The sequence below is a fragment of the Enhydra lutris genome, unplaced genomic scaffold (genome assembly GCF_002288905.1).
Source record: "Enhydra lutris kenyoni isolate GAN:26980312 unplaced genomic scaffold, ASM228890v2 scaffoldscaffold36, whole genome shotgun sequence".
Taxonomy (NCBI): Eukaryota; Metazoa; Chordata; class Mammalia; order Carnivora; family Mustelidae; genus Enhydra; species Enhydra lutris.
Genome location: NW_019154120.1, coordinates 13,965,019 through 13,983,300, shown reverse-complemented (window position 1 = coordinate 13,983,300; position 18,282 = coordinate 13,965,019). Strand labels below are relative to the sequence as shown.

Here is an 18,282-nt window from a genome sequence, read left to right as displayed (position 1 = left end):
CGGCTGATTCGCCGCGGCGGGCGGGGTTTGCGTTCCCGAGCCCGCGACCCGGGCGGGGAGGGCGTGTGTGTGGGGGGGGGCGGTGGCGGCCGGGCGGGCTGGCGGGCGGGCGCGCGGGATGGAACACCGAGACACCGACGGAATGCTCTGAATTGCCACATAATCCCCTGGAACGGCCGCGCCGAACGCCATTGGCTTCCCCCTTCTCCCCGCGCTGCCGCCGCCGCCGTCTCCCACCTTCGCCTCCCCGCCTCCCTCTCCTCCCGCTGCCTCCGGAGCTGGGGGGGAAGCGCGAAGCCCCACTGCAATGGAGCCCGCCGCCGCGGCTACGGCGCAGCGACTCCCAGAGACCAGCAGGGAGGACCGGGCTCCGGCGGCGGCGGCTCTGGCGGCGGCGGCGGCTCTGGCGGCAGCGGCCGGGGGCGGCCGGAGCTCGGAGCCCGCGCTGACCCCGGCGGCCCCGACCGGCGGGGCGCGGGACGAGGCCGCCGGCGAGGCGCAGCCGGGGCCACTGCCGGGCCGGGCGGGAGGCACGGGTCGCCGGCGGCGGCGCGGGGCGCCCCAGCCCACCGCCGGCGGGGCTGCCCCGGTTCCCGGCGCCGGCAGCGGCGCCAACTCCCTCCTGCTGAGGAGAGGGCGGCTGAAAAGGAATCTGTCCGCGGCCGCCGCCTCGTCCTCGTCCTCCTCGTCGTCGTCGTCGTCGTCGTCCTCGGCCGCTGCCGCCTCGCACTGCCCCGGCGCCGCCGGCCTCTCTACCTCCTGTTCGGCCTCGGCGTCGCTGTGCACCCGGAGCCTGGACAGGAAGACGCTGCTCCTGAAGCACCGGCAGATGCTGCAGCTGCAGCCGTCGGACCGGGACTGGGTGAGGCACCAGCTCCAGCGGGGCTGCGTGCACGTCTTCGACCGCCACCTAGCCTCGACCTACCTGCGCCCGGTGCTCTGCACGCTGGACACCACGGCCGGCGAGGTGGCCGCCCGCCTCCTGCAGGTGGGCCACAAAGGCGGCGGCGTGGTCAAGGTGCTGGGCAAGGGCCTGGGCCCCGCGGCCGGCACGGAGCGGCCCCCCGACGTGGGCCCCCGGCTCGCGCCTGCGGAACCCCGGGACTTGGGGCCGCCGCCCGGGAGGAGCGGGCTGGCTGCCGTCGGGGGCCTGCCGCGCGCGCCTCCCGCGGACCTGCAGCTGCCGGGCGGCCGGGACGGGTGGGCGCGCCGCGCCTCCCGCGCCAGCCCCGCGCCGTCGGACTCCAGCCCGGGTGAGCCGGGCGCCCCGCAGCGCCTGGACGGCGCAGCCGCCGGCCCGGCCTCCGACACCGAGAGCTTCAGCCTGAGCCCCAGCGCCGAGAGCGTGTCCGACCGGCTGGACCCCTACAGCAGCGGCAGCGGCTCCTCTTCGTCGTCCGAGGAGCTCGAGGCTGACCCGGCCCCGGGCCTGCCAGGGGTTCCGGGCCAGCCCCGTCTGCCCGGCCGCTCCGCGCCGGCCCGGCTCGGGGCGGGCACCTGGCCGCCTTCTCCGACGGCCTCCTCGCCTCCGCTGCAGCCGAAAGACCCGAGGGGCGTCGACGGCCCGGGAGGGGCCGCCCGAGACCGGCCTCGGGAGGAAAAGGCGGCTGCAGCCGTGGCCCTTAGCCGCCCTCAGCTGACCCCGGGTGGGAACGGGGCGGCCCCGGAGAAAGCGCCTCCGCCGCCCACCCTGTATGTGCAGCTCCACGGAGAGACCACCCGGCGCTTGGAGGCGGACGAGAAGCCATTGCAGATCCAGAATGACTACCTCTTCCAACTGGGATTTGGGGAGTTGTGGAGGGTGCAGGAGGAAGGCATGGACTCGGAGATTGGCTGCCTCATCCGCTTCTATGCAGGTAAGGAATTCACCTGTACCGTGACGCGTGGGGTGTAAACACTTGCAGGTCCGGAGGAATGGGTGCATTCGGCCATCTGTCCGGACCAGGGTGCGTGCACGTCCTCAGGAGTCTTTGTTCTTTACAAGCTTTCGCCTGCCCTCTGTGCCATCCTAAATGGAGCAATTGTAAAATCGGCGAGTTGCTGTCAATCTTGGGGACCTAGAGGTGGGGAAGCGCTGTTGGAAGAGGTGGCACAGCCACCAGGAAATACAGGTAGCAGATACTTCTGAGAGAGGCAGTGGTACTTTTAACAACGAGGGGACTCCTTCAGGCCTCCCTCGAGGGCTTGTTGGGTTTGAGGCAGTCTGGGATTTCAGGTAAAGGATCTCGTACACATCATACCAACCGAGGGAAATGACCGACAGACAAGCTCCAGGTCACTCTTTGTTTACTCGTCCACAGTTGGTCATTCCTGTGTGGTCCTCAGGACCTTCTTTCTTGTCACTTGGGGCGCTCGTTCAGCTGTCATGCCGTCTGCCCACTGAGCCCTCCCTAACAGATGGGACCCTTCTTAGGGATTTTTTTCCCCCAGAGCTTTTTTGCTTTATTTCAGTTTCACCTGCAAGTTTGATTCTTGCAACAAAAGTGATGCTGCCTATTTTTTTTTTCTCATTTCTTACTTCCAGCTTCTATAACCCGGTATGGCCATTGCAGTGTGACCTGCAGTAGAGATCACAGTAAGACTTGAAGTGGTCACTGTCTCTTGAGATGGAATCTAAAATCCTCCTAATTCTTTTTTTCGGTTCTAGGTGAAAACTTTAATTCTTCTGTCCCCCCCCCCCCCCCCGGCTTTTTGAGATATGCTTGGTGTATTAGATGTAATTCTTGACTCGGAGTGACTAATGTTTTTCTCTTTATTAGAGACTTAGTGGGTGCTAAATTAGGGAGCTATGGATCCTGGTTGTTATACTGGAGCTTTCTATTTGTTTGCATCTTTTTCCTCCTCTGGTTTAAACAATTAGGTTCTTAGTGATAATAAATTTTATTTAAATAAAGTTAGCATAACCAAATTAAATCAGGAGAGTTAAATTTTCCTCAGCTTTACTCTTCTAGTTTGTAGGTGCTGGTGGAAAAATAATCATACTTGTAACTTTATTAATCTGTTGCCATTCTTTCTAATTTAATGTTTTTGGGTCAACTTGTGTCTTAGTGGCAGCTTAGTCAGTTTGAATGAAGAAATCTTTACTCCCACATTGAAATATGCAAGACCAGTAGCATTCCTGGTGAGATGTTAAGCTTCATTGAAGTTTTTTTGTAATTCAAGTGGATTTCTGATGGATTTTTGCCTTATAAAGAAAACCATATCATCATACAATAGCATTTGCAGTATTTAAAGATAATATCTCAACGGCATGACATGCTTTAAAAGTTTATGACCTAGATAATCGGTGTTTTTTGTTTTTGTTTTTAAGTTGTAGGAGCAACAACCATATCCTTTCCTCCTGGAGCTCATGTATTTTGTAAAATATTGTTATTTTGCAAAAGCATTAAATGGTAATCACACTTGGAAAGAGAATGTTAATGTGAGAATGCTAAATGCTCTTATAACCAAACCAGTTAAATTGAGTGAAGTATATATAAAGCAAAAGATATGTAAAGTAAACAGTATTGAACACATTTTATATAGAAAGAGCTCTGCTTTTCTTGTTTTCCACACGTTGATTACAATAAATGTCCATGGGAAAAGTTTTGGGTGTCCTAGTCATGGAATTTAAATCTTTGATTCCCTTGATTGCCTCTTCAAGTGTGTCTAAATATTCTGAGTGATGTACAGTGCATTTGTGTGTGTGTGTGTGTGTGTGTGTGTGTGTGTGTGTTAAAGCTTATCAATAAAAAGTGACAGATTTTCTTTCTGGTTGAATCTTAAATTTCTGGTGTGATCATTTTATTCTTAAGTTTTGCTTTTGTAAAAGCCGTAGTTATTTTTTTCTGGACTTACTTCATCTCTGTATATACAGTGTAAATACATACACACCTTTGTGTATACACTTGTAAAAATAACTAATAAAATGGGGATGTCACACACAGTATCCAACCTATTCTTGAATGTGAAGCCATTGTATAGGTGTCCTAGAAGGAAGATGCTTGATTGTTACAGAGATGGCTAGTCGTTTATTTTTGTTTCTATACAGAGTTGAGCCTATTTTAAACCCAAGGTAATATACAAAATGTCTGTTGATACTCATTTGCCACAGAACAAAATTCAGCATGTAGTGAACCCGCTTGAACTTTTGCAAGAGGGTTTAGTTATTGATGAACAAAAGGGCCTTTTCCTGAGGTGGTCTTACATGTTACAGGAACACTGTCAGGATTTCACAAAGTGAAGGTTTGTACCTGGCTGGAGGGGATTCCTAGAAATTCCCTTTGCAGGGGAATGTAGGACACCCAACGCGGGAGTGTTACATTTTGGTAGTAATTCTTTTCCTTGGGCAAAAGAGAATTAAGGTTTGTTTTAGAGGACACCCTTTAAGAGGGTGTTGTGTACCACATTTGTTTTTAGATTTTACGTATAACTTAGTCTTAAATTTCTTGCTGCACATCTTTTTGTTTATATGTGTAGTTGGAGTTAAGGATAGATTAGGAAGTTGCCTTTGAAGCCATTTGAATACCTTACTGCATTTAAATTGAGCTCATTATCTGCTATCTAGTTATCTAGTCAGCTCCTTTTTTTTTTTTTTTTTTGAGAAGTTCTTGTCCAGCAGAGAACTTTCATTCTTTTGAAGGTCGCCTTTCAGTGGAATTTCAGTATTTATAACTTGACACAAGATATTATTAAAAGTCTTTGAAAGGCATTTGCAGCCTTTGAATATTTAAATACTTACTTGGGTAAGGTAAAATGAAAGTCTTTAATGAACTATAAGGTGTTGGATGAAAGGTGCTATCTAATTACAGAGTTGTTAATGAAGACTTAGTTTGAAAATTCTTATTGTAAAAAAGAAAATTGTTATTGTATCTTTCAAGCATTCTTTTAGCTGATTTAAAATATGACAAAATTTAAGTGGCTTTATATGAAATGACTGGTTTTAAGTATTTTAAGTACATTAACATTTAATTTCCTTTTAAAACGAACCATCTTAAATTCTAATTGGAAGAGAGTAATTTTAGGTTAAAAATTTTAAAAATTTATGTTGCTCGATGTAAGTAATGGACTTCAAAAGATTAATGAGCTTTGTGTTTTGGACTCCCTGGGGAGTCTGAGTCATTGACCAAGGGCAGTCTTAAACTACATATTTTTTTGACTTGCACCACCTTTTAGATTTCATGGTCTAGCTAATTCAGTTCAAATTGCAATAGTGGAAAGGATGTTGAGAAAGTGGAGAGAGCACACCCACTGTGTCTAGTGAATCTTGGATAAGATACTTTTATTTGAGTTCTTGGGATCGCTTAGGAGAATGATCTCCTAACCCCTCTCATATTTCTTTTTTTCTCTGTTGGGAATGATCAAACCTTACATGGTTTCCTACATGGAAACGGAGAAGGGGTGGTTCAGCCTTAAGCTGCAGTATTGACCAGCAGGCTCTTATTACTATAATTGCAGCAGTATTGAGTAACGTGCTGTGAACGTGTGACACCAGTGTGTGCTTCAACAGTCCTTTCAATTTTAAGGACAAAGGGTTTAACTTTATTTTTGTTGTTTTGTGTTTACGTTTTAAATTTGTTGTTTTTGATATAAAGTGCATGCTGTCTTTTCCATCATAACTGTGGTTTGAGAACATTTATTAATAGGTTGGGTTTTATTATCTTCAAAAATTTTAAAGGGCTTTCACATCAATTGTCTCATTCGTCCTTTCAAAAACATTATTAGGGAGGAGATGGTGTCAGTCCTCTTTTCAGATGGAGAAACATGCACAGAGAGGTTTGCCTCTTGCTTTTGGTTTTTCAGTCCTTGGCAGAGCTGAGAATAGAGAGCTGGGATGTTCTGTTTTGCAATTCATATCACTTTCCATGAATCGATGCTGAATTTCATTTACACTTGATTTTTTTTCACTTGGTTAGAAGCATTCAGAAAATACATTATTTTTGTTGGTAATGAGGTGATATTATCCTCCAGTCCAAAGTGGTATTCCTTGTGAAATGTTGATGGCCCTATTTTTTTTTTTTTTTTTTTTTTTTTTTAAATCATGCTGCCTTTAAAAACCTCAAGTAACAAGCCTGGCAAATAGGCAATACAGAAAGAGTACTGAAGTGTTGTGAATATTCTGGTTGCAATAGTCAGGCTTGCATTCAGGTTGTTAGGAAATGAAGTTTACTTAATGACTATTTCTTTTATTTAACCATGCCTCATTTGTTAAACTGTAAATCTTCCTTGGGTAAAGCGAATTAGCACTTTATCTGAAAAGTGGATAACTTTTCAGGGTGGAGGTGTGGCAGTTCAGTTCCTTTAAAACATAGCCTTACTTGTAAAGTGTTGAAGAGTTACATCAGAAAAGTCTTGCTTACATCTTTTATTTTAAAGTAGAATTGTTGGTACTTTCGTGATAGTGTTTTATTGGTGTTACTATGCTCTTGTTACAGTTATTTTTGTAATTCATATATTATAGAAAGCTAGAGAGTAAGTGCCTCTCCCTGAATTTCATAGTTGTTTCTACAATGTGTCTTTTGTGCTCAGTGAAATAATTGCAGGGAGAGGAAATGTGTAAGTTAGGTTGTAAAGTTGTATCTTTTTGTTGCTATACGATTATTAAAAACACCACCTTAAATGATTGATTATCCAAAGGTCATTATTATTTGTTAAAGTGTAAAGTGTTTTTGTTGTTTCTTATTCTCTTTCTTTTTAAAGCCCTGAATTTGATTTATTGGTAACATAACATTCACTGACATTCTTTATGATCCAAGCCTAGTGTAATACTTGGCATTTTAGTTTAAACATTTGTTGAGTTGAATTTGTGGAATTTTCTTAAGCAGCTGGTGGTGTATGCCCTGATTCTTCAGCCTTCCATCCTGTTTGGGTCCCCAGGGATGTGTTAAACACACGTACACACACAGGCATTTCTCCCAGGGCAGGAGATTTTAGATGTGCCACATACTGTTAATGTCTTCTGTTGCATGTGATTGGAGCTGTCTGTGGATTTGGAGAGAGCAGTTCTTTCTCAGTTTTCTTAGAGTTAACAGGTGTTTTTTCCCCTTCTTTTCAAAGACATCTCTTACCTCAGCTTGGAGATGAATTTAATGAGACATCTGTCAAATGAGGCATCTTAGACTTAATGATTTTGTTATGTGCCAGGGTTGAACACAGTTCAGTCTATCTGGACAGGAGAAGGGTTTAGTTGTACTGTGGGAGTCAGGAGATCCTGAAGCCACTCGGTAGAAAAGCGTTTCCTTTAAAAAAGATGCCTGACATTTTGAAAAAGAGAAAGAAGTTATCAAAATATCTGGGTAAGTGAAGCCTTAAAAAAAAAAAAATTTCCCACTTCCTAAAACCCACTCCACCTCTTTAATCCCAAGCATCTGGTGTAACGCTGGTAATGAGGGGTTTTGAATCTGGCCTCATGTCCCTGTGCTTCTAGGGCAAGCCCTTTTTTTTTTATACTTATCTTTGGTTTTCTAAAGGTAGTATAATTAAGGCAAAAAAAATTGGCCATGTGGATTCTTTAGACATATTAGGTATTTATAACCTAGTAAGTATGTGTGACTGGTTGTGTTTTGGTTTGTGTGATTTGTGTGAAACTTCAACTCTAGGCTTTGAGAGATTTTGATAAATTTGAAACTCAGGGATCTGAAAAGAGTAGATCTTAATGATATTTTGATTAAAAGACATTGGAATATTTGGTTAACTGTGAAATAGCAGCTCTTCCAGGTTGCTTGGTATAGCTTTGAGTCAAGCATGGTGACAGCTCGTGCATTACTGCCATGTCACTACCTTTGGATTTAGAGGTGGAGTGGTTTTGTTACGTACTTTGTATGTAATAGATGCCTGGGATACCTTTTAGTCTGTTTAATGAAACAAAGCATAACCTTCTCAGAACGCCAAGTTCTTGCTGAAATAATTGTTTCCCTGTTGTATTTTTACATCTGTTGCTTTCATACATTGTAAAATGTGTATCATGATAAAGTGTCTCGTTCAGGTACAAGTCCAGGAGCTCTTCTGAGTTTGGAACCTAGAGGTTCTATTAGAAGAGGAGTGGAAAAGTCTATTTGTAGGTTGAACACACTTTATAAGTTTGTAAATGTCAATATTTTAGCAAAAGACAAAACAAATTCAGAATTTTTGGCATATACTTTCCCAAATGAAGCTTGCTAAAATTAAATTAGTCTCATTTCCAGTTATGTGAAAGCATTCAGTTGAAGACTGAACAAAATTTGAAATAATTTTGTTTTAGACCATTTTAATAAGGAGTGAAAAAATCCAGTTAGAAATTTGAGGTTTGAGAGGATTTAAATTGGTTGATTTTTCTTTTTAGCTTTTTTTTTTTTCTGCATTTTTTTCAAGCTGGAAGAGTTTTCTATTTGTTGCTGTCTATTTCTACTGACTCCTACATCTGGTGAAAATAAGTTAGAGAATGAATCTTGTCCTATATCTGCCTATATGTTAGAATATTTGGGCTTTCTTTTCAACTATGAGGCATGGTTTTAAATACAGTGAAAGTACGATCTTTACTTGTTTCCCTTGCCTATTCAATAATTATCTGGATTTTACAGTCAGTTCACTCCTGACACATGGTTCAAAGTGAAATTTTATGCATAGAACCAGTTTATTTTTTTACCTTTTTTACCTTTATGAGAAATTTATTCCTAAGGAATTCTGTCTTTATTCCCATCCATGTATTTTGAGAGCTTGTCTGGCTGTGTCTTAGTCCTGGTGGGTGCTACCTTACGGTTTTTAAGTTTGGCTGATGTGTCCTAGGGTCAGGTGGGAGTAACCTTGGTTGGTGTTTTGTATGTTTGTTTTGTTTTTTCAGAATAACTTTTGGGGAAAAAATTACGTGGTTTTATCTCACACTGTGAGAAAAAGTGGTGTGTAGTTTAAGGAAATTAGTCTGAAAGCTGGGAAACTTGGCACGACTTTGGGCATTCATTTTAACCTATCCTGGGCGTTTCTTTCCTGGTCAGTAAAGTGATGAGCTTGGAGTGAAATTAAGTCTAAGATCGCTTTCCCCTCTTAATATTCTGGGGCTCCATTGGAGAACCATTCCTTCCCATTAGAAAGACTAAAGTTATTGTTTTAAGTTCTGTAAGACCTATCTCTGGGTTTAAAAGAGTCCAGTCCCCTGCATTTTTTCAGGGAGAAAAAAATGGACTTGGCCCTCATGTATGCAAGATAGCCTGAGGTTGACAACCAGAGTAGATCACCTTTTTGGTGTAGATTCAGACTAATGACAGTATAGGGGACATTTGATTCACTCTCTCTCTGCCAGCCCTGCTGGAGAGAAATTTAAAGAAATACATGCTTTTTAAAGTTAGAGTTTTTTCCTAGGTTGATGCATAAAGCAAGATCCTTTCATAATTCAGTTTTCCAAGTTTATTATAATGGTAACTCTGTATTTGAGGTATTCAAATGTGCAAAACTTACTAGTTTGTTTCAATTCTTGATGAGCTGTGTGCCCATCTCCTTGTGCCTAGAGTCTCAGGAGAAAAAAGCACTTAAAGAAAATGAGTTTTTGTATTGTTAATTTGATTAAATGATAGAATTTAGGATCCCACAGAGGTCCTAACATCTGTATCTTTATAGATGAGGAAAGGAAGCCCATAGAGGTTAAGTATCTGGTCTAAGATCATTGATCAAGTTAGTCTCAGAATTAAGAATAGCATTCATGATTTGGATTATCTGTCCGTTGTTCTTTTTTTTCATTACACTGTGAACTTAAAAACTTGTCTTGAATCCTCCTTATATTTCATATTCAAAATGAAAGTTAAAAAAATGGAGTGTATGTCACACATTTCGTGGTTTCTCTGTGACTTCAAGGTGTTTCGAGTTTCATTTCCTTCTAATCAGTGCTTTTGGGAGGTTGCATATCACTGTGACAGATATAAGGAGGGGCTTCTAATGGAACAGTTGGATATCTTAATTGCATAGAGGGAAATTAGATTTCATCAGGGTTGTTACCCTTTGGGGGATTTAATGATAGAACTTTAAAGTTGACAGATGGTTGGCTGAGAGGAGTTGCAGTACTAGAAAATCAGAAAACCAGTGGTGATTCATCTAGTACTTTGAACCTGAATTTGTTAGAATGTTGTAAAAAGAAATCACTGACTTTTAAAAAATATTTGGGAGAAAAGTTTAAGAATAGATTTTGAAAAAAATTCTCATTCAAATCTGTTCATTAAAAAATTCAGTATTTATTATATTCTTTATTTCAATTTTTTAAAAGGATGTCTTCTCACAGTGAGATGCACATAGCGTATTTATGCACACATGCACAGTTCTACTTTTGTGTGATATAAAAAAAAATAAAAACCAACTGGCTTCAGTAATCTTTGGGCTTTTGTTGTTTGTTGGCTTTGGAAGTCTTTATCATGAAATCTGCTACTGTTTTGAAAATTTCCCTCTCTCCCTAAAAGAGAGGTATCGGGAGGAGGAGAGAGAAAGAAAAAAAAAAGAAATTTCTGCCCCTGTTAGCAAAAAGGCAGTTTGTGAGTATTTTTAGGGGTGTGAGAGATTCCCTTCTATAGTAGGCTCTATTTTAATTTAGTCATTTACCTTAAGCAAAAGTTTTAGCTTTCCTTATAGGGAAGTTAATCTATTGAGTCAATTAATTCTTCAAAATGACTGTTCATTTTTGATACAAGGAAGGGAACTTTTTAAAGTGCAGAAGTACAAAAGGGTAAAAATACATTGCATCTGACAAGCGGAGTATGTATTCCAGATGCTGAAACGGAGGAGAAATTTCTCTTGATGGTCTCTTGGAGAGGTGGTATGGCTGGAGACAGCTGACATTCAGGTGTATGTAATAAGGATCTCTCCTTCTGAGAAGAAGAACATGCGGCTGTAATTGAAGGACCCTTGTTCTCTCGCACACCCCCCACACATGCGTTTTCCGTGGAGGGTTGAGGCAGGATGTTAATGGGAGGTGGCAGTCCTATTTATGGATGGGAGGGGGAGGAGTGGGGTGGGATAAGTCGTCTTGGGAGGAAAAAATCTTGATTTAAAAAAATTTGCAGTTCTTAATTATGTGGAACACTTTTTTCACATCTTAATTGGTAACTTATTATTGTGAATGGCCTGTTTATCTCCCTTGCTCATTTTTTCTTTGATATTTGCCTTTTTCCTACTGGTTTGTAGATTTGTTTTGGGTATATATTTAGGGAAACCCGCTTTCTTTTGTAAGTCACTAATATTTTCTTTATCCGTTACACATTTATGTCTGTCTTTTCCTTTAAATATTCAGGGTTCTTTGTCAGGCTTAGGAAAGACTCCCTATCCCAGGTTAAAAAAAAAAATTCCCTGTATTTTCTTGTGGTATTATTGTTTTATTTTCTGTGCTGAAATTTTTAATCTGTTGTTTAAGAAACATAGAAAGTGGGAAAGAACAAATTGTGTCAATACTTTTTATTGGGTAATTGAGTTATTTCTTTACTGATATTAAATGCCACTTTCCTTTTTTTAACTGATAGAGATTAAAATCTATGATACAGAATAATATAGGTTCAGTAAACTATTTTGAATTTGTTCAGGAAAATAGGGAGAAAGGGAAGATCTTTGTCTGATTTCTAGTACATTTCTTTTTTGCTCCTTAATTTCTCAATAGCAGTCTGTGACCATTACTTTCAGGATAGTAGCTTACATACTTCTGGAATATGGATGTATCAGGATTCTCTTTTCCTGTGGATACTTTGTCATCCTGAAACAGCTGGGGTGGGAGTGGGGTTAGCTGGAGTATAAAATGCTGACATGCATATGTATGTATACATACACATACATGTATATATATATGTTGCATTAGGCACCATTCAGCTGCTTACTTACGCTGGAGAGATTCCTTTTTCTTCTGAAAATTTCTGGGGAAATTTCAGGTCACCGTGGAACACACATGATTTATCTTCTGAATATAGAAAAATGAAAACTAACATGCCTATCAAAATCAGTAACAGCTCTGCCAGTGGTGCGTTGAGGTTTTCTTGGTTGACCAAGAAGGGGTTTCTGTGGGTAGCCATGCATTGAGATGACAAGAATACAGTGCACACCAACTCTGAGATAGCCGAAGATGGCGAAATGGGACCCGTGTTCTAATGGTACTTACGGTGCTTTAGTGCTGTAGGTAAATGAACTTGCAGAAGAGATGACGTAGTTTTAGTGGGGGTATGGGAGGTGTAGAGTCATAGATGACAAACCTGGAAAAGTCAAGTTAGGACATCTACCCCCTTTGGTAAGCAAGTTTTCATGGTCTAGTGACCAATTCTTAGTTATGTGACCACAAGACAAAAATTGTACTACAGTTGCGTTTCGTGGCCTTATTAGACCCTCTTTGGTAGAGAACCAGGATTCTCTTCTGTATTTACCTAGGTCCCAAGTTAATTTAGCTGGGATAGATTCTGGACTTGAATCCATTAACACTTACAGGGAAAATCTCTAGACCCATTGCCCTAAAATACTAAATGAAATAAAAATGCAGTTGCCAACTTATTTAGGTTCTTCCATGATGACATACTAGATGGCATTTTTTTTTTAAAGATTCTATTTATTTATTTGACAGAGAGAGATCACAAGTAGGCAGAGAGGCAGGCAGAGAGAGAGGAGGAAGCAGGCTCTCTGCAGAGCAGACAGCCCGATGGAGGGCTGGATCCCAGGACCCTGGGATCATGACCTGAGGCGAAGGCAGAGGCTTTAACCCACTGAGCCACCCAGGTGCCCTGGCATTTTTTTTTTTTTAATTTGAAGAAACAAGTGCAAAAACTCCCTTTATATAATGTTCAAGAACTTGAGTAATATTTTGTTATTTAGCAAACATTTCTATCATTCTTATTACATGCTAGGCAGTGTTTTAAGTGCTTTATATATATATTAGCTAATTTAATCCTAACAACCCTGTGAGGTAGACCTTCTTACTACCCTAGTATTACAGACAGAGGGAGTGAGTTACAGAGCAGTATCATGACTCATCTGGATTTGTACAGTTTGTACAGTGAGTAAGCCACAGACAGAATTCAGGCCCAGGCATCTGACACCAGAGTCAACTAGTTAGTAGCCACCTTCTTTTGCTGAATGTGGAGAACTTACCCTAATAACCGTCTGCAGCCAGTTTGGGCATATCAGTGTTTGAGAAGCATAGATTTTGAAGTAGTTAAGGCCTGGCCTTGAGTTCTGGATCTGTTACTGGCCCTAGAGCTCTACTTGTTTTTTCCTTCGCTCTCTCTCTTCTTTGTTTTTTCAAGATTTATTATTATTATTTTAAAAAATATTTTATTTATTTATTTTACAGAGCAAGAGAGCACAAGCAGGGGGAACAGCAGAGGGAGAGGGAGAAGCAGGCTCCCTGCTGAGCTGGGAGTCCGATACGGATCTCCATCCCAAGGTTCTTGGGATCATGACCTGAGCCAAAGGCAGATGCTTAACCGTCGGAGCCACCCAGGTGCCCCTAAGATTTAGTAGTTTATTTTAAGATTTTATTTACTGGAGAAGGAGACCAAATGAACTTGAGCGGGGCTGAGGGGTGGGGAAGGGGTTAGGGAAGAGCAGAGAGAGAAGCAGACCCCTACTGAACAGGGAGCAGGACCTGGGGCTCAGTCCCAGGACCCCAGGATCCTGACCTGAGCCGAAGGCAGATGCTTAATAGACTGAGCCACCCAGAGTCCCTCCTTCTCTGCTCAAAGAGTTCATGCATCTGTGTCCTACAAGGTTGCTGAAAGATCAGATGAGACATGTGAAGTGCCTGACACAGCCGTACCGGTTGTTATAAACCAAGCCTCGGGCTTAGGGTGGAAAGAGCGTTGATGGGGGACCTGGACACCTAGATTTGCCTGTGGGCCCTTTGACTTGAGGGAGACCTATAATGAGCCTCTGAACCTCCTTAGGCCTCATGAGAGAGAGAGGAGGAGGGAAGTGATAAATCTGTCTCCGAGAACTTTGGGAGGTTGAGATTTGATGATATACGTGGAAGTGCTCTGTAAACTGTGAGATGTTACACAAATGTAGTGTGGTTTTATTATTCTTAGCAACAGTAAATTGCCACAAATGCTAATTAGAGTTAATTAGGGCTCATTAAGGCAAATGGGATATGCAGTTGCTCAGTGACAGCGGCAGACTGTACACTTTCATGGGTCCATCCATCAGTTATTGTGTCTGTTATGTCAAAGGTGCTTTTGATTCAGAGATGACTAATTTGAATTTTCTAGGATCCCTTGACAGACTTGGAGTTTTGAGGGAATGTGTGTGGGGAAAAACAGACAAGCCCTCATTTTTATACAAAGGTGAAAAGTGTTCCAATAGGGGCAGGCTTCACAGATGACCATAGTAGCGACTGTGCCAAGGCCTGAGGGTCCAGGAGGAGTAGACTGTTGCCTCAGTTCTGGGATCCTGAAGTGTTTGAGGAGCAACCCTAAATGGCCAGGTCAAATCCAGTCAGACTGAGTTTAGGAATAGCAATTCCAGCTTAATCCTGTAAGATTCCAAAGTACCTTCCTGTCTAGGTGTCTTCATCTGCTTGAAGAGGTGTCACAGTTTGTGAGTGTCTAAATTCTGGATTAAGCGAATATTAATTTTGTTTTTTAAAAAGATTTTTATTTATTCATTTGAGAGAGAGAGCACGAGGGGAGGAGAGAGACAGAGGCAGGGGGAGAGGGAGAAGCAAGGTCTCCACTGAGCAGGGAGCCCCCCACAGGGCTCAACCCCGGGACCTCGAGATCACAACCTGGGCCGAAGGCAGATGCTCACCATCTGAACCACCCAGGCGCCCCTAATTTTGCTTTTCTGAAAAGAAAATGCAAATGTACATATGCTCCATGTTGCCCTGAAGCCTGGTGCTGGGTCCTGACATTCTCTTCTTTCTTTTTATAAGGCCTGGGAGGGTTTTGCGTTCCTCAGATTTATGAGAATTATGGGAAATGTGTTTATCTACTGGAGGCAGTTACTTTCTTTTAGTTTAGTGACATATGTAGACGCAGTAATGTAAAATTTGGATGATGATAAGTTGGCCATAATCTGGGAATTTTATTTTTAACTGTGCTTTATCTAGTGTTTCAGTCTTCATTGATGAAGATTTCTTGTTGGACAAGGAGGAGACACAGTTCTTGCATGTTTGTGTAGACAAAAGCAACATATTAGCTCTTTAATCCATGGCTGGAAAGCTTGTACTACATGTATGGCAAGTTAAATCTTTACTAATGGCGTGTTATAAATTGCGTTTTGTTGTAGTTTTAAATAGGAGGCACATACGTCTGAGAAATACTGGTTTGTGTAGTAAGGTGAATGGCAACCCTGGAAAAAAGATCTTCATTTTACTTTTTTGTGTTGTTTTTAAATTATGACAGACACCATGGTTTAAAAAAAAAAAACAAGTTATTCCGATCCCGTCTGATTCAAATAAATCATGTTTCTAATCCCAGTGGAAGTGCTTCTCCTTCAGACTCATCAACATTGAGGTTACTCTCCTGCCAGTGTGTGTTTTCCACTGTTACTAACACCTTTTTGCCCTCTGTGACAAATTTTTGCAGAGACTTCAGTTAAGTCATTAGAGTTGTATCAACACTCGACAAGCTGATTTTACAGGGAAAGAGTAACAGAAATGTTAGCATCGGTGTAATCATAAGGAGAGGAGTTCCTGGTCCTTGTGATTATAAAGCAGACACTCCAAATCCCTTGCTCTGTAACCAAGTTGTAAGAGTGACTTGGTGTTTTTAACCACAGTCTGAATGGTATTATTTCATTAACAAATACATGATGACAAAAGTTCTGTAAACAGATATGTTGGAACTACTTAAGAGGGGAATGTCATTCTGAAGATACCACATGAAAGTCCGTTTCTGAGACTGGGGCTTGTTTTGTAGTCCGTACAGTCAGAATGCCTGGTTTATGTCCTGGATTGGCCTGCAGCTGCTAATAGAGAATTGGGAGCTGTCGTTGCTTCCTGCCTCTGGAGAGGAGTGTCAGATGTCCCACCTCCACCCCCTCCCCACAGCCAAGCAGTAAAGACAGAAATGGTTGACAGCCCTCTTGGTTCTAAGAATCTGGCGGATTAACCTCAGAGGCTTCAAACCCCAAATAGTACCGATGGGGAAAGGAAAGTAGTGCGTCCCTTTATCCGTAAGTCACCATCATAAGCACGACTGTACTTACCTTCTTTACCTTTTAGAAACATTTGCGATACCGGAGTAGGCGCAGCCACAGCTGTCGTGGATAGTTAACTAAGTCAGAATCTGGTGGATGTGATAATTGAAGCAATGCCTGCTCCATTATGGCTTTGCCGAGCTCCTCAGGTATAAAACGGGTGAGAACCATGTGGATACGTGAGGAGGAGGGCCTAGAATCTGAGCATTGGAAGGGACCAGGGGCATCTGGCCCAGTTTCTTGCCTAGTGCAGAAATCTGCCCGTTCCTGGTTGCCGCTCATCTGGCCTTTGCCTGCGGGCTGATCGCTAGCTCGGCGTTATTCCGGGATGACGTGGGGTGGAGACGTGGCTCCTTGAGATGTGATGTATGGACTAGCATGGTGAGGGCCTCCCAGGAGTGGGTAAGAAGTGTAGAGTCTCAGGCCCCACCTCAGACTTAGAAGACCCTCAGGCCGATTCTGCTGCCCCACGCCCTTTCAGAAGGGCTAGCGTTGGATGGGTCGGGAGTGGGAGAGTAGAATTGGAGGAAAGAAATCATGCGGAGCCTGTGTGGCTTAGTGAGAGCCTGAGGGCCTGAATTAGAGCAGTGGAGGGGGAAAAGGACACGAGTGAAGATGTTCTCCTGGGACTCAGTAGCTGATTGGCCATTTTGGTGAAAGAAGCTCAAAGATGACTCTTGCAGTTTGAGGGATGAGAGAATTGTGGGTCAGTTCATGAAAGTCGTTCATATCACTAGTTCAGGAAAGCTGAAGCACCAGGTGCTAGAGTTAGGGGCTGGTGATATGAGAACGAATGAAGATGTGTCTCCTGTGGTTAATGTTTGCAAATACTTGTCAGTGGAGGACTGCTTGTTCAGAGGATGCATGGGAAATGGTGTGGTGCACGTTAAACTGACTGGAGCCATTCCTTCGGCTGGTTGGTGCGCCTGGCTCACCATCCAGCTTCCAGAACTCTCTGTTGCTTTCTCCTGTTCACAGTACAGTAGTAACTCTCAGGAGGGTGGTATAAACATTATTTATTTACTTGGTTCCTTATGACTTTTTTTTTACATTTAAAATAAATGCTAATACTGGCTATGGCTATGGACAAAAGTGAAGAGGTCTAAAAATAAGGTTGATAGTAAATTTTTGAAGCTCTCCAGATGAATGCCTTTTGAATGTCAAGTCTTTTCTATCTGGGGGGTGTGTGTGTGTAAATTACATAAACAATTAAAATAAAACTTGAAATACCTTAATGAAGGCATCTGCAGAGGGCTAAGGAAACAGGGAGACCCTGGTGCTCCCCCTGGAAGAGGAATGGCTTGGGAGAGCTCCGTGGGGAGGATTCCCTTTGTGAGTGAGGGGCTAGACCTGCAGGACAAGGGTGCGTCCAGAAAAGCATGAATGAAAGGGCACCAGGTAGGTTGGGAACGGTGGGTGACTCCAGTGGTGAAGCGTTAGGTGATGAGGTTTAAAGCGGTTGGAGATGAAACAGAAAAGGAGGTTGGGGCCAGATGATGAAAGGCTGTACATGTTGAGAACTTGACGTGATAAGTAGTGGGGGCTACTGAGCGTTGTCAGTGTGCGTGGGGGACATGGTTAGGTCTGCATTCTAGGGTGGTAAGAGGCCGCTTGGCTGGAGGATGGATGGGAGAGTTGCTGCTAGAGACTTGGTTATTGCTTGAGGCCGGTCTTAATTAACATTTGAAAGCGCTCCGTTTGGAGCTGGAGATCCAAAGAAAGAATTGCCTCAAGGAGTTCAGCCTAACAGGGAGAAAGAAAGAATTGAAATACAGAGTGTGTCACTCTTGAGGTTTGTACCATGTGGTTGTGGTATCAAATGGGAAATTAATCCATTCTCTGCAGTTGGGGTGGGTAGAAGATGGCGTTGCTTGTTGGAAACAGTAGACCGGGAATAGGAGTGGATGGGCTGGGGCATTCCTGCTCTGGGGACCCAGGGGCTACCTGGGAGCTAGATGAGGAAGATCTGGACTAGGTCAGTGTAGATGAACTGCCGAACGGGAGTTGCTCTTGCTTAGAATGTAAACTTCGTGGGTCTTATGCAATGATTATATGTTGCAGGGAAGGGGGGAGTTCAGGATTTATTACTCATTCCGGGACTAATTTGAGTATGCCTTCCGGCACGGGAAGGTCTGTCACTGTATCCCATGTCAGGGATACAGTGTGCATAAGACTGACAGGCTT

The 18,282-nt window shown here is 43.3% G+C and overlaps 1 protein-coding gene across 1 annotated transcript in view; it reads left to right on the top strand.

Moving 5' to 3' along the window:
• Positions 1–273: 273 nt before the first annotated feature.
• The window catches only part of LOC111154258 (PH domain and leucine rich repeat protein phosphatase 1), a 208,362-nt gene continuing 190,353 nt past the window's right edge, over positions 274–18,282 (top strand). Inside the window, exon 1 of the mRNA XM_022513762.1 lies at positions 274–1,856. Coding sequence (XP_022369470.1) covers positions 308–1,856 — 1,549 coding nt within the window. The 5' untranslated portion in view covers positions 274–307. The remainder of the gene's footprint in view (positions 1,857–18,282) is intronic.